Source organism: Myxine glutinosa, chromosome 7 (assembly GCF_964187855.1).
Source record: "Myxine glutinosa chromosome 7, kmMyxGlut1.1, whole genome shotgun sequence".
Classification (NCBI taxonomy): domain Eukaryota; kingdom Metazoa; phylum Chordata; class Myxini; order Myxiniformes; family Myxinidae; genus Myxine; species Myxine glutinosa.
This window is the reverse complement of record NC_136267.1, coordinates 36,807,285-36,820,024: the sequence shown is the minus strand read 5'-3', so window position 1 is coordinate 36,820,024 and position 12,740 is coordinate 36,807,285. Positions and strand designations below refer to the sequence as shown.

The 12,740-nt window shown below is 45.0% G+C and overlaps 1 protein-coding gene across 10 annotated transcripts in view; it reads left to right on the top strand.

The window, feature by feature from the left end:
• LOC137431124 (anoctamin-8) overlaps positions 1–12,740 on the top strand; it is a 58,262-nt gene that overhangs the window by 29,290 nt on the left and 16,232 nt on the right. For all 10 annotated transcript variants that reach the window (XR_013624062.1, XR_013624061.1, XR_013624060.1 and 7 more), the window contains 8 exons: positions 2,561–2,682; positions 2,865–3,017; positions 3,349–3,489; positions 3,819–3,945; positions 7,085–7,140; positions 8,398–8,472; positions 10,743–11,390; positions 11,517–11,708. Coding sequence is in view for 7 of the 10 variants with exons in the window: in XM_078781505.1 (XP_078637631.1) it covers positions 2,561–2,682; positions 2,865–3,017; positions 3,349–3,489; positions 3,819–3,945; positions 7,085–7,140; positions 8,398–8,472; positions 10,743–11,390; positions 11,517–11,708 (1,514 nt within the window). In the remaining 3 variants the exon portion in view is untranslated. The remainder of the gene's footprint in view (positions 1–2,560; positions 2,683–2,864; positions 3,018–3,348; positions 3,490–3,818; positions 3,946–7,084; positions 7,141–8,397; positions 8,473–10,742; positions 11,391–11,516; positions 11,709–12,740) is intronic.

Below are 12,740 nucleotides of genomic sequence, written 5' to 3'. Positions count from 1 at the left end.
ATGGACTACAAAATGTAAATGTTTCATGATATTTGTTATATTATATCATCTTTATCTATCAATATTGTTGAAATGAAGATCAAAAGCTGTATGTTGAAATATGTTGAAAAAGTCAAAACTTTACATGGGGTGTACTTACTTTTTCACGTGACTGTATATATGGAATTAATCTGGCGCCGATCAATGAGGCTGGGTCATGGTAAGTAAAAATGAACTCGTATTTTGGATCCAAAGTAAAATGACATTTTTAACACAAGGACTGTGATTCCAGTCCATCTGAAATTTTGCAATTTAAACTCAATGTCCATCTTCAATATTATTACATAATACCGTATTTTAGGAGTCGCGGACGGCGAGAGAACGAGGCCATTTGGTTGAGTTCAAAGCTTGTTTATTCGTACAGAACCCAGCACACTCTGTAAAGCCCGTTTATCGGGCAGCAATATATATATGCAATCAAACACGGCGAGAGTGGGCGTGCCCGGGCGGCCTGGGCGAGCCCGGGAAAGGCAAGTCTGGACATGCCCGGGAAAGGCGTGACTGAGCGTCTCCGGGCGGTCTGGGCGAGCCCGGGAAAGGCAAGTCTGGACATGCCCGGGAAAGGCGAGACTGGGCGGCTACGGGCGGTCTGGGCGAGCCCGGGAAAGGCGAGTCTGGACAGTGGACATGCCCGGGAAAGGCGAGACTGAGCGTATCCGGGCGGTCTGGGCGAGCCCGGTACAGTGATCGCTCCCTGGTTGCGTCTTCGGATGGTGTAAGGCGATTGTGTATGCTCAGCGGCAACCGCTACACGCGCCCCCCCAGAATCGACTTGCACCGGCAGGGTCAATTTAAGGGGGGTCCTGATGACCCGGCCGAAGCGACCCCTGGAGGATCGTGGGGGGGGGGGGGGGGGTGGGGGTCTGGTGTGGTGGTGGATGGTCGAGCGGGGGGAACCGAGGATGGGGGGTGGCCTCGCCGCGGAGGAAGGGCCAACCGTGGTGGTTGGTCGACGTCCACGTGCGCCGGCTTGAGGCGGTCCACAAAAACGTACTCCGCTGTGCGAAGCGCTGAGGGGATGTAGGACTGGGGTTGAGCCGACCGAGGGGCTGGTCCAGTCCTCGGGGGAGGCTGCCGAGGTTCCTCGCGGGCCTCCCGAGGTTGCAGTTCGCGGGTGCAGTGCCGAGAAGGCTCGAGCAGCGCTCGGCCTCGGTGCACGCGAAAAGCGGTTGAGCCAACTGAGGAGCTGGTCAAGGCCTCGGGGGAGGCTGCCGAGGTTCCTCGCGGGCCTCCCGAGGATGCAGGGTCAGAGAAGTAGTTGCGGCTGTAGTTGTAGAGTGAAGTTGTATGAAGGTGACGAACAGCAGTGCGCGCGAAGGTAACGAAGCAGCCGTGCCGCGAACGTCAGAGCGCGCGCAAGAGATGAGCAGCAGTGCCACCCACATCGCGTAACTGCGTTCCTTCGGAGGGTCCTGGAGCGGGCTCGCCCCTCCGGTCGTAGAGGAGGAGCCGAGCGCGGTGCGCGAACCACATGGCCGCTCGTCGGTTCCGAAACTCCGGCAGTGCGATCGAAACTGCCGTGTTCGTTTGCAGCCTCCGAATCCGTTCGGGGGTAGTCGAGGTCACCAGTTTAGGAGTCGCGGACGGCGAGAGAACGAGGCCATTTGGTTGAGTTCAAAGCTTGTTTATTCGTACAGAACCCAGCACACTCTGTAAAGCCTGTTTATCGGGCAGCAATATATATATGTTATCAAACACGGTGAGAGTGGGCATGCCCGGGCGGCCTGGGCGAGCCCGGGAAAGGCAAGTCTGGACATGCCTGGGAAAGGCGAGACTGAGCGTCCCCGGGCGGTCTGGGCGAGCCCGGGAAAGGCAAGTCTGGACATGCCCGGGAAGGGCGAGACTGGGCGTCTCCGGGCGGTCTGGGCGAGCCCGGGAAAGGCGAGTCTGGACATGCCCGGGAAAGGCGAGACTGAGCGTCTCCGGGCGGTCTGGGCGAGCCCGGTACAGTGATCGCTCCCTGGTTGCGTCTTCGGCAGGTGTAAGGCGATTGTGTATGCTCAGCAGCAACCGCTACAGTATCATCCTTCAAGCTTAAACTCCAGGCTGTTGAAACGGCAACTATTTCCGGGATGAAGACGTGCTTTGGGAATCACGCAAGATCGACGCAAAACAAACAGTTTGTTTTCGATAAAGTAACATGACACTTGTGGCAAAAGAGTGAGCTAACCTTTGGAAAGATTTACAGTATTTTTATTTTTATTTGTAAGCATTTTTCATGAAACTGTAATTGTGGGCATTTGTGTTCGTAAAATGTTTAAATTTTCCCTTATGAATTCCGAACCGCTGAGAAACAATCCCCCTTTTTCCCATTGAAGCGTTACCCCAACATTCGCGGATTCGACATTCGCGGCATTTTTCAGGAACATATACCCCATGAATGTCGGGGTCCGACAGTACTAGTATTTTTAGAGGGGGCAGCCGTGTCTTGTCCATGATTGGCTGAAATGCATTAGTGACATCACTTGTCTTTCACATATAATTGTGGCGCACAAACGCGCGCGCGTGTGTTTTTATGCAGATGAAATTTATGGCTATTTTGGTGAAGAAGTAGCTCTGTACTTCGCTTGGATTGGTATCTGTACATCCGCCCTGGTATACCCCACCAGTTTTGGTCTCGTGGTGTGGGTGTTTGGCCAAGAGGTGAGATACCTGATCAAGGGCTGCACTTTGGTTTGTGAGTTAAAATGTCAACACCAGGCTCTTTGGTTCACCACCATGGCTCACTGCGGATGGCTGTTATTAGATTTTTTTGTAAGAGTTAATGTAGTTTATCCTCACAGTAGTTCATGCAGTCTGACACGAGACACTACCTTATTCCACAGACCTTCGGCACATTGCTCCTCTCACTTCTGAGTCCTGTGTGGTGTTCGCTGCTTGCTGAGGCCTGGTGTCGACTTCAAGCAGAACTCCTCTACTCTTGGGGATTGCCCGAAACACCTGTTGAGGTCCAGGAGGAGCCACGTCAGGAGTACTCGGTTGGTCTTAGTCTCGAGGGGATCTTTTGCTCTTACATTTCTGACTCTTAACACTGATGATAACAATAGTAACAGTGAGACAGAAGGTTTCCACTCAGCAGTCATGTCTTAACACAAGACAAAGTGCAATGCTACGTTTTACATCAGCAATCTGAAACCACATGCCCATTTCAAAGGATGGCATGCTTCATGATGCAACACCTTCTCTTGCAGCACGACACAATGCCTTCACCTCCTACAGTGACAGTGTAATACAAACTATCAAATACCAGGACTACTTTCTGAGTTGGTTTTGGTGGAGCGTTTTCACCTTTGACCTGTACTGTTACAGGGCAAAATCCAGCGAGATTCGTGGATTTGGCGTGGCCTTGACCTATGCCCCCAGGCTTGGTGTTTCCTCCTCAGCCTTTTTGCCTGCCTTGCCTGCCTTGGCCTAGCGTTGTTCACAACCCTTTTCTGCTTGATGCTCCAAGTATGTCAGGGAAAACAAAAAAAACATTCTAAGATTTCTTTACTTATCCTAAGACAAGTAATTCAATTTTGTCAGCATCATTTATCTTTTTTTTAAAATTAAAATTGACAAAAAGCAGCAACTTTCCAGTGTTTTAAATGCGTTGATGACCAAGTTATTTCTATGCATTTGTCTTGAGGGCTGACAGGGTGGCCTTGAGGTACGCACACACGCCTCTGGGTTTGAAATAATAATATCTCTCTGACCCATGATCACTAAAAATGATGCAAGACATGAGATTATTGACAGCACCAGCAGGATAATGAGTTGATCATGTGCATCGTTTACAGGACTACTTGAAGAGCTTGGAAGGTGTGCCCAGCCCTCTGATGGTGATGCCAGATGTGCTCTTAGCCCTCAGCATTCCTGTGTCCAATACAGCAAGCATTTATATTGCTCACTGCCTCACAGACCTTGGTATGACTACCCAGGGAGTACTGAGTAATCACGTGGTGCATGTTTTCGGCACCATAAACCATCTCAAAATAGAGATAGATGGTAGATTGGAAGGAGTGAAATATTCTGCTCAACTGTCACGGCTGCTCTGTGCTTGATTTCCCTGCATTATTGGATCGCAATGGGAAGCTTATGTGCTGTTCATGTAGAGGTCACGTCTGAACATGTGTGCACCATACAAGGCCTCTTGTGGGCAGAAAGAGTGTCGTATGTTATTTATTGCATGAAACTGCTGGAACATTGAACCAAAGCAGCACAGGAAGGCTCCACTTTGTGGTGATCACAGTAAGGCTCCACATGCACTCACAGGATGATGCAGTACAAGTCATGATTTGTGACTTGTGATTTTTAATTGGCAGTCTTGGGATGCTGTTGAGCATAGAGGATGAATAGATGCATAGAGGATGAGCACTAAATAGAGAAGGCCTTGCTAGCTGTTGGTGTGATAATCACTTTCTGTAGAGATCACTCAGGTGATATTGCATATGCACTGGGAAGAGGGACAACATTTGTGTGTGTGCATATATATATGAATGCAAGTTGAACAATTGTGTCTGAACAGGATAAACATCGTAACCACAGCACGCATAATTTTGAATGATACCTCATTTAAGAGGTTTTGGGTCCAGACAGTGCATGCAGTGGTCTACAAATATCGATGTTCATGCAATTTTGAGTTGTGTATACTTTTTTGCACACACTGGTGGTGTTTAGGCACAGAGTCATTAGTTTGCACACCTACCGGAATTTAAAAAACTAGGGCATGCCCGTACTATATCTATATCTAAAATTATATCCCCCCCCTCTATTTACATGAAATGGTTTGGTCCAAAGCGAACGGCTTGCGAGTACGGTGACAATCCCCCCCCCTCTATTTACATGAAATGGTTTGGTCCAAAGCGAACGGCTTGCGGAGTTTGGTAAAGAAATCGCCATAGCATGCACAAACGCGCAGGAAAGCGAAAGAATCGCAAATTAGTTTTAATTAGTTTTAAAACATCGTTTAACGCCAACATAGCGGCAACATAGTTTGCCAACGTGAAATAAATGAATACGCTCTCAAATGTGCCGTCCGAGGCAGAGTCTGTTCGCCACGTTCAGCACACGTGATAGCTCGCTGCTCTCTGATTGGTTGAATCGTTTTTTGGACATAGCTCGCTAACTACTTGTCCGATTAATATGAAACCTTGAAAAGGCACATCCTCGGGTCCCCAGCAATATACCTGGCAAGTTTAAAGTATATCGGACCCGTGGTTGTCGAGAAACAGCGGTCACAGACATACATACATACATACATACATACACACAGAGATTACTGGAATTATAGATAGATAATATAACCACAAACTATTCTGTCAATTCTGCCAACGTATAATTACCTTTCCATTGATTTATTTCACCGAGAAACCTTCGCAGTCTTAACAGTTAGTGACTATTATGCTGTTGAAGGATATTCATAGCAATCTCCAAAAATATTCCACACTCTATTGGGAATGAATTCCCATACAAACAGAGCCAGGACTCCTTACTAATGCTTCCATTGTCTTTTCATGCACATGCGAGACATATAAAACAAGTACAAAAAGTTTTAATTAAAACAAATGCCGCGTCGATGTTACACAATGCCTAGATGCAGCTGTGCCTATAACGTCGATGTTATAGGCACAGGACATTCCTATTGATTCGATTACTTGATGTTATTTTTGTGCAAAGTGAAAATATATCTCGGCAATTTCCCGTGTGTGGCGACGAATTTTTAATATATCTCGGCATTTTCCCGTCTGTTATTTCAGGCGGTGTATGACTGACCATACCGCGATTTAAAAAAAATATATCTCGGCAATTTCCCGTGTGTGGCGACACGTGAACGAAGCTATGCTCCTCTCTCCACATTATTGTGACGACGTATAAATTAAATATTTCATCGTGACGATTGTCATCAAATGGACGAATTTTTAATATATCTCGGCATTTTCCCGTCTGTTATTTCGGGCGGTGTATGACTGACCATGCCGCGATTTAAACAAAATATATATATCTCGGCATTTTCCCGTCTGTTATTTCGGGCGGTGTATGACTGACCATGCCGCGATTTAAAAAAAAAATATCTCAATGGACTTGAAGTTACAGGCCTTTGAGAATTCATTTCGTTCTATAAAGGGCAACTTTCATCGGATTTTCTTCCCGTTTTTTTTCAACCGAGTCTAAAACTATGTTAGCGACTGTGAAAAATGAAATGATATATCGAATTTGATTTGAAATAAAACTGTGTGAGAGAGGAAGACACCACGGGCCTACAAAACAGGCCTCAAAGCTATGCGAGTTAATAAAATGGTGGATATTTGTTTATATGAAGGCTCTCCCAGAATGGGTGGAGCTATGGTTCCCAGAATGGGTGGAGCTTTGAGGTTTTGTCTTCTCTGCAAGAACAAGAAGAAGAACAAGAAGAAGAACAACAACAACAACAGCAGAGGGCACTCTATGACCAGCGTCTGCGACGCGGCTAATAACGCGCTTTGACAATGCTCTGTGTGGGCAGATGAAGGAAGTTTCACGGGCAGTGTATAATCTCAGAGTTGCTCGTTCACACACCTACCAGAAGTAAAAATATGAATACAAACCACAAACTATTCAGTCAATTCCATCCAATGAATAATTACCTTTTCGTCAACGTAACTACACTGAGAAATCTTAGCAGTCTTAACAGTTAGTGACTATTATATGAACTTGCGAGTTGGGATGGAGAGGGGGTATCTCTTGTATCATGTCCCTGAACAAATGTGCCATCCATATATTATGGTAGAATGTTAGAATGTAAACATGCTGATAATGTTTATTGAATGTTGTAGTTGTTTATTGAATGGTACCAGGACTCTGGCCACAGTCCCTGGCTGGACATACCCATATAATTAGTCACGTAGTAGGCATGATGGGCCAAATGTCCTCCTCCTGTGCCAAAAATATCTTTGCATTATTTTTTGTTCTTTGTGAACTTACACCGGAACATCATTACGTCTTGCCCTGTCAATTGCTTTAAAATGTTACTTTCTTCTTTTACTGGTAATAATAATAATAAACTACTTTGCCTTTTTCCCCCCAGAAAACCACACGCTGCAAAGTGCATTTGAAAAGTCTTTGGTTTTCAAACTAATTTTGGTGAGTATTTATAATCACGATCGCTTTGTGAACGCATATATCTATTTTCTCTTTTGTTTTTAGCTCACCTGGAACTAAGTTCAAGGGAGCTTATGTGATGGCGCGTTGTCCGTCAGTCCGTAAACACTTGAAACTTCTTCTCCAAAACCGCTGTTGGGATTGCGACCAAATTTGGCACAAATGATGTTTGTTGTGTTGTGACTAAAGTTTGTTCACGGCATTTAAAAAAATCGGGGTCTCAGTGGGTCTACCGGGGGTCAAAGTGCATTCAGGTTTGACCTCCAAAATAGGAATTTGCTTTCTTTTCAGAAACTACACACACGATTTCGATGAAACTTCACCACAACCTTAACCACCCATGATGTACCAATGTTTGTTCAAGGCATTAGAAAAATTGGGGTCTTAGGAGGTATATGGGGTTGGGGAAGGGGGCATTGCCCCCCAAAATAGTTTTTTTTTCTTTGTTTGTTTAAAATATTATAATTATGTGAGTATGATTCTACATGCTGCCTTGTCTTCTAGCAACCATTGAAATCGGTTTAAAATACCTTTAGTCGGTGCAGTATACTGTTTATTCTACAAGGTGAGCGCCAGGGGTATTGCCCCTATGTTTAACTCAACTGGACTACTGTCCAGTTGAGTTCATCACATACTGAACCCTCCGGCGTCCGTCGTCTGTCGTCGTCTGTTGTCTGTCGTCCATTAACTTTTCGACGTTAACACTCCAGCGTCCACGAATATCAACCGATTCTGATCAAACTTGACATGCAGCATCCTTACGCCAAGGACCAGGTTGGTATTACATTTCAGCCCGATCCGTTGAGAAATGGTGGACTTAGGCGACCATTTTGTTTTTGGTCATGAAAACGACATTAACACTCTAGCGTCCACAAATATGAACAGATTTTGATCAAACTTAGAATGTTTAACCCTTACCACACAAGGTAGGTTGCTATTGCATTCCAACCCGATCCGTCACAAAATGGCCGCCATAGGGCGCCATATTGTTTTCAACTCCGAAACGACGTTAAGACTTTAACGTCCACAAATATTTATGGATTTTGATCAAACTTGGTGTGTGAAGTTGTCCAGTCAGTTCAGTTGAGTCCTGCTTCCCTGGAAGCTCTAGTTTACATACACAGTCAGATGGGAAAGGCACTGCTTATAATAACAAAAATTTAAATAATGCATTTGTTGTTTTATGTGAGTGTAACAAACAGCATTCTGCATCTAATGGTGGTTTTCGTTTCCTTCTAGTTCCGCTGCATCAACTCCTACCTTTGTCTCTTCTACATCGCTTTCTATCTTGGAGACATTGACAAACTCAGAGAGGTGCCTTTTTTACGTCTTGGGTTTGTACTTTGACTATACACCGCAGGGTTCTAACCAGAAAAACAAACCTTTCTCAATATGGCGCCTACCTCACCTCTTGCTTCAGCTATTATATTTATGCATTATTTTTTGTTCTTCTTTTGAACTTATATAGGACCATTATTATGGTTAGGAAGCCTTGCCCATGCCCTATGAGGCCTGTTCCACTTCTTCAATCAGCCAGCAGGAACCCTATTGTTTTAGGTGTGTGGAACCCGATAATTTGGGGGTGCGGAACCCTATTATTTTGGGGGTATGGCCCCTGATTGATTTGAGGTTGTGGAACCCTATTAATTTGGGGTTATGGAACTTTACCACTTGGTGGTGTGGAACCCTACAATTTGGGGGTGTGCAAACCTATGATTTTGGGGGGAAGGTGGGAGCGGTTGCAACCCTATAATTGGGGGAGGATGTGTGTAACCCTATCATTTGGGGAGTGTACAACCCTATAATTTGGGGGATGTAGAATCCTATAATTTGGGGTGTGGGAAACTCTACCACTTTGGGGGCTATGGAACCCTACAATTTGTGGTGTAGAACAAAGGAACAAAACTGGAGATTGTCATGTCAGATGCTTGTTATGATTTAGTGTGGAACCAGAAAAATATAACATGCAACTCTTGTAGTACTGTACAATGCTGCTTATGGGCTCACTATAATGGAGTAATATGAATATGAATGAATGATCGTTTTAAGGCCATTTTCCCCGCTAGAGCGGGGGTTAGCCTTGCGGGCCCCATGACAATCATGGTTCCCTGTTTGAGGCAATGTTTTTATGGCCGGATGCCCTTCCTAACGCCTGATTCCTGATGCCCTTCCTTCCTGACGCTCACTATAATGGAGTGCTAAAATGAATTAAATATTGACGTCGCCCTCGCCGCTATTTTATCCTGCATAGACAGCCGTCGTTTGAATAAACTTTCACGGATATGTTGTAGAACTACTTGAAATGCAATGTTCTTCTGAAATTGTCACGGTGACATTCTGTGAAAGTATATCTAATTGTAACTCAGCTCATTGTCTTCCAGGTGCAAGTATTGTATTGTTGTTGTTTTATGCTGCCCCAGGTGTTCCATAACACTTTTAATGATGACCCGTGTAAACATAATTAAAGCACAACCCTCCAGTTTCATGTATTCCTCATATTAAGTTAACGTGTTACCTCCGCCACCAAAGGTGGATGGAGGTTATGTTTTCACCCCTGTCTGTTTGTTTGAATGTCTGTCTGTCTGTGAACAGGATATCTCAAAAAGTTGTGGACCGATTTGGACGACATTTGGTGGAGAATGGCCTTGGGTGTGTGACAAGGGTGAATTGATGACATTTTGGTGAAGATCCGGATCTGGATCCGGATACGAGAATTTAAAAAAGTCATTATTCACCATCGAGAGATCGGGTAAAAACGATATATAGCATGATATTAAAAAAAGTTGTGGACAGATTCGGACGAAACTTGGTGCATGAGTTGGATAGATGACAAGAACAAGCCGATTCGATTTTGGTGTATGACAAGGATGAATAGGCCAGAGCTGCATCCGCACCAATTAGTGGGATACAATGCATCAACCATTCAACCTGGTGGAGGTATGCGCTCTACCGAATGCCGTTGGAGTAAAATTTTCATATATGGTGGAAATTTGGTCTCCCCCTCCTCTCCATGCTCCATCCATGGTGTTTCTTTTTTTTCTTTCCCCTTATTCCTACTTCCTCCCAAATGTATTTTCCTTCTCTCCACACTTTTTCTCTCATTTCTATCTCCTATCATCCTCTCTCCTTTTTCACAATTTTAAATTTCTATTCCATCACCTACCCTTGGTGTATGTAATAAATAGATGGCCTTTTACAATCTATTACAATGCCATATGCAGTATTTTTTTTTGAGTGAATGAAGAACTTTTATCCCCCGTCTTGTAAAAATTTTAACTGCTTAATTAAAAATGCTGGATTACCTGGAATGTGTCACTTTTGGAGCATGGTCATGACATTTGTATATTTATTTCAGTGTAAAGACGACTTTGTAAGCTTTTTGAAATGACAATTTTCAGTGATTGGCACTTGCCGGGGCCTGGCTAGAACCCTGTCTGCTGAAATGTTACAGAATTGCTGGATGATACATTTTGTCGTGCTTTCACTCAATGATTGTTGTATTGCCAAAGTTGTAACTTGAAAGATCCTTACCACCACTTCTTCTTTCTCTCCTGCTCCTTAACCCCCATTTTCTGCCGAATCAGTTGCTCATCACTGTCCTTTTAACTCAGCAGCTGCTACATCTCACCCGTGAAGTCTTAATTCCCTGCTTCCATGACCACGTGCTTGCAAGGATGCAGATTCGACCTCTTAGCAGGGCCTGGTCACATCCAGATTCTCAATCTCAGTCACATCCCGAATCCCAATCTCATTCACATCCCGAATGCCACCTCCGGTCAAACCCCGAGTCCCAGCTCCCATCAAACCCTGAATCCCACCCCCCAACAAACCCCGATTCCCAACCTGTGTCAAACCCCGAGTGCCAGCTCCCATCATACCCCGAGTCCCAGTCCCAGTTGCCTTCCCAATGCCAGTCTCAGCACGAATCGGTGACAAAAATTGCCGCTGCCCCAGCCAATGGCATCGGTCCCCCACTTGAAAAACTCGCGAATGGCTGCTACATCAAAGAACCTGCTGTAACATCAACTACCCATTTTCTCAGTTCATTCATCAGTCCAGGCATTTCTTGGGTAGCCAAACATTGCTCTTTAGATGCTAGGGATGTTAAAGCAAGGGCCAGTGAGGCGAACCTTGCTGGGAGAGGTAGCGATTGTCTTGAGCCCAGACCAGGAGAGAAAACGTGGCCCAGGCTGTTACAAGCTGAAGTCGAAAGCGGCCTTTCAAAATACAAGGTAAAACAGGCCTCATTGGCCGCTTTTTGTTTCTGTTAATCACTTCTTTATCGCCATTGCATTTCCATGCATTCATGGACTACCTATGATAAACCTGCAAGCCATGCGAGTTGCATATCTCCACAGGGCACAACACAAGGCCGCCTGGACATGCTCGCAGAGTTAGGCTACGTGGCACTCTTCCTGCCTGCGTGTCCTTTGGCTGTGCTGGGCTGTGTCCCCATGCGGCTTGCCAGCACATTTGCCCTTTCCCGCCAGCTGTGCACTTGGCTGCAACGACCATTTGCTCGGCATAACAGCAATGAAAACATCTGGCAGGTGATCAAATGGTCCCTCGCACCCTTCACCCATTCTCATAATGCGTTCCCAAATGCAACATTGCCTTTATTTTGTGCGAATTAATCTTTTTACATTTTTAAGGCATGGTGGGTAATCGTGTTTAGAGGTCGGGCCACTTGTTATGCTAATTATATTTGAGGGCTGAACGGCTGATAAAACTCATTTCTAGCCTTTTCTCTCTTTTTTCCACATTTAATTGTTTTTTTTCCTCTGTTTTTAACTCAACTGGACTACCGTCCAGTTGAGTTCATCACATACTGAACCCTCCAGCGTCCGTCGTCTTCGTCGTCTGTCGTCCGTTAACGTTTCGACGTTAACACTCCAGCGTCCACAAATATCAACCGATTCTGATCAAACTTGACGTGCAGCATCCTTACCCCAAGGACCAGGTTGGTATTACATTTCAGCCCGATCCGTTGAAAAATGGCGGACTTAGGCGACCATTTTGTTTTTGGTCATGAAAACGACCTTAACACTCTGGCGTCCACAAATATGAACAGATTTTGATCAAACTTAGAATGTTTAACCCTTACCACACAAGGTAGGTTGCTATTGCATTCCAACCCGATCTGTCACAACATGGCCGCCATAGGCCGCCATATTGTTTTCAGCTCCGAAACGACATTAAGACTTTAACGTCCACAAATATCTATGGATTTTGATCAGACTTGGTGTGTGAGACTCTTACCACACAAGGTAGGTTGCTATCGCATGTCAACCCGATCTGTCACAAAATGGCCGCCTACACAACTATATTTCTGCAACATTGTTGCAAAGTGTAACATTGTATCAATTGTAAAACAAGGACAAGTATAAGGATACAAGGACCTTGAAATTATTACACAAGGTTGTTGGCTTTTCATTTAAGTCAAATCTAGTACAGACAACTGACCTACTTTAAAGTTGTCCAGTCAGTTCAGTTGAGTTCTGCTTCCCTGGAAGCTATAGTTACTTGTTTTCTGACTTCTTCCTATTTTTACTTATATTACCTCCGACACCGAAGGTGGATGG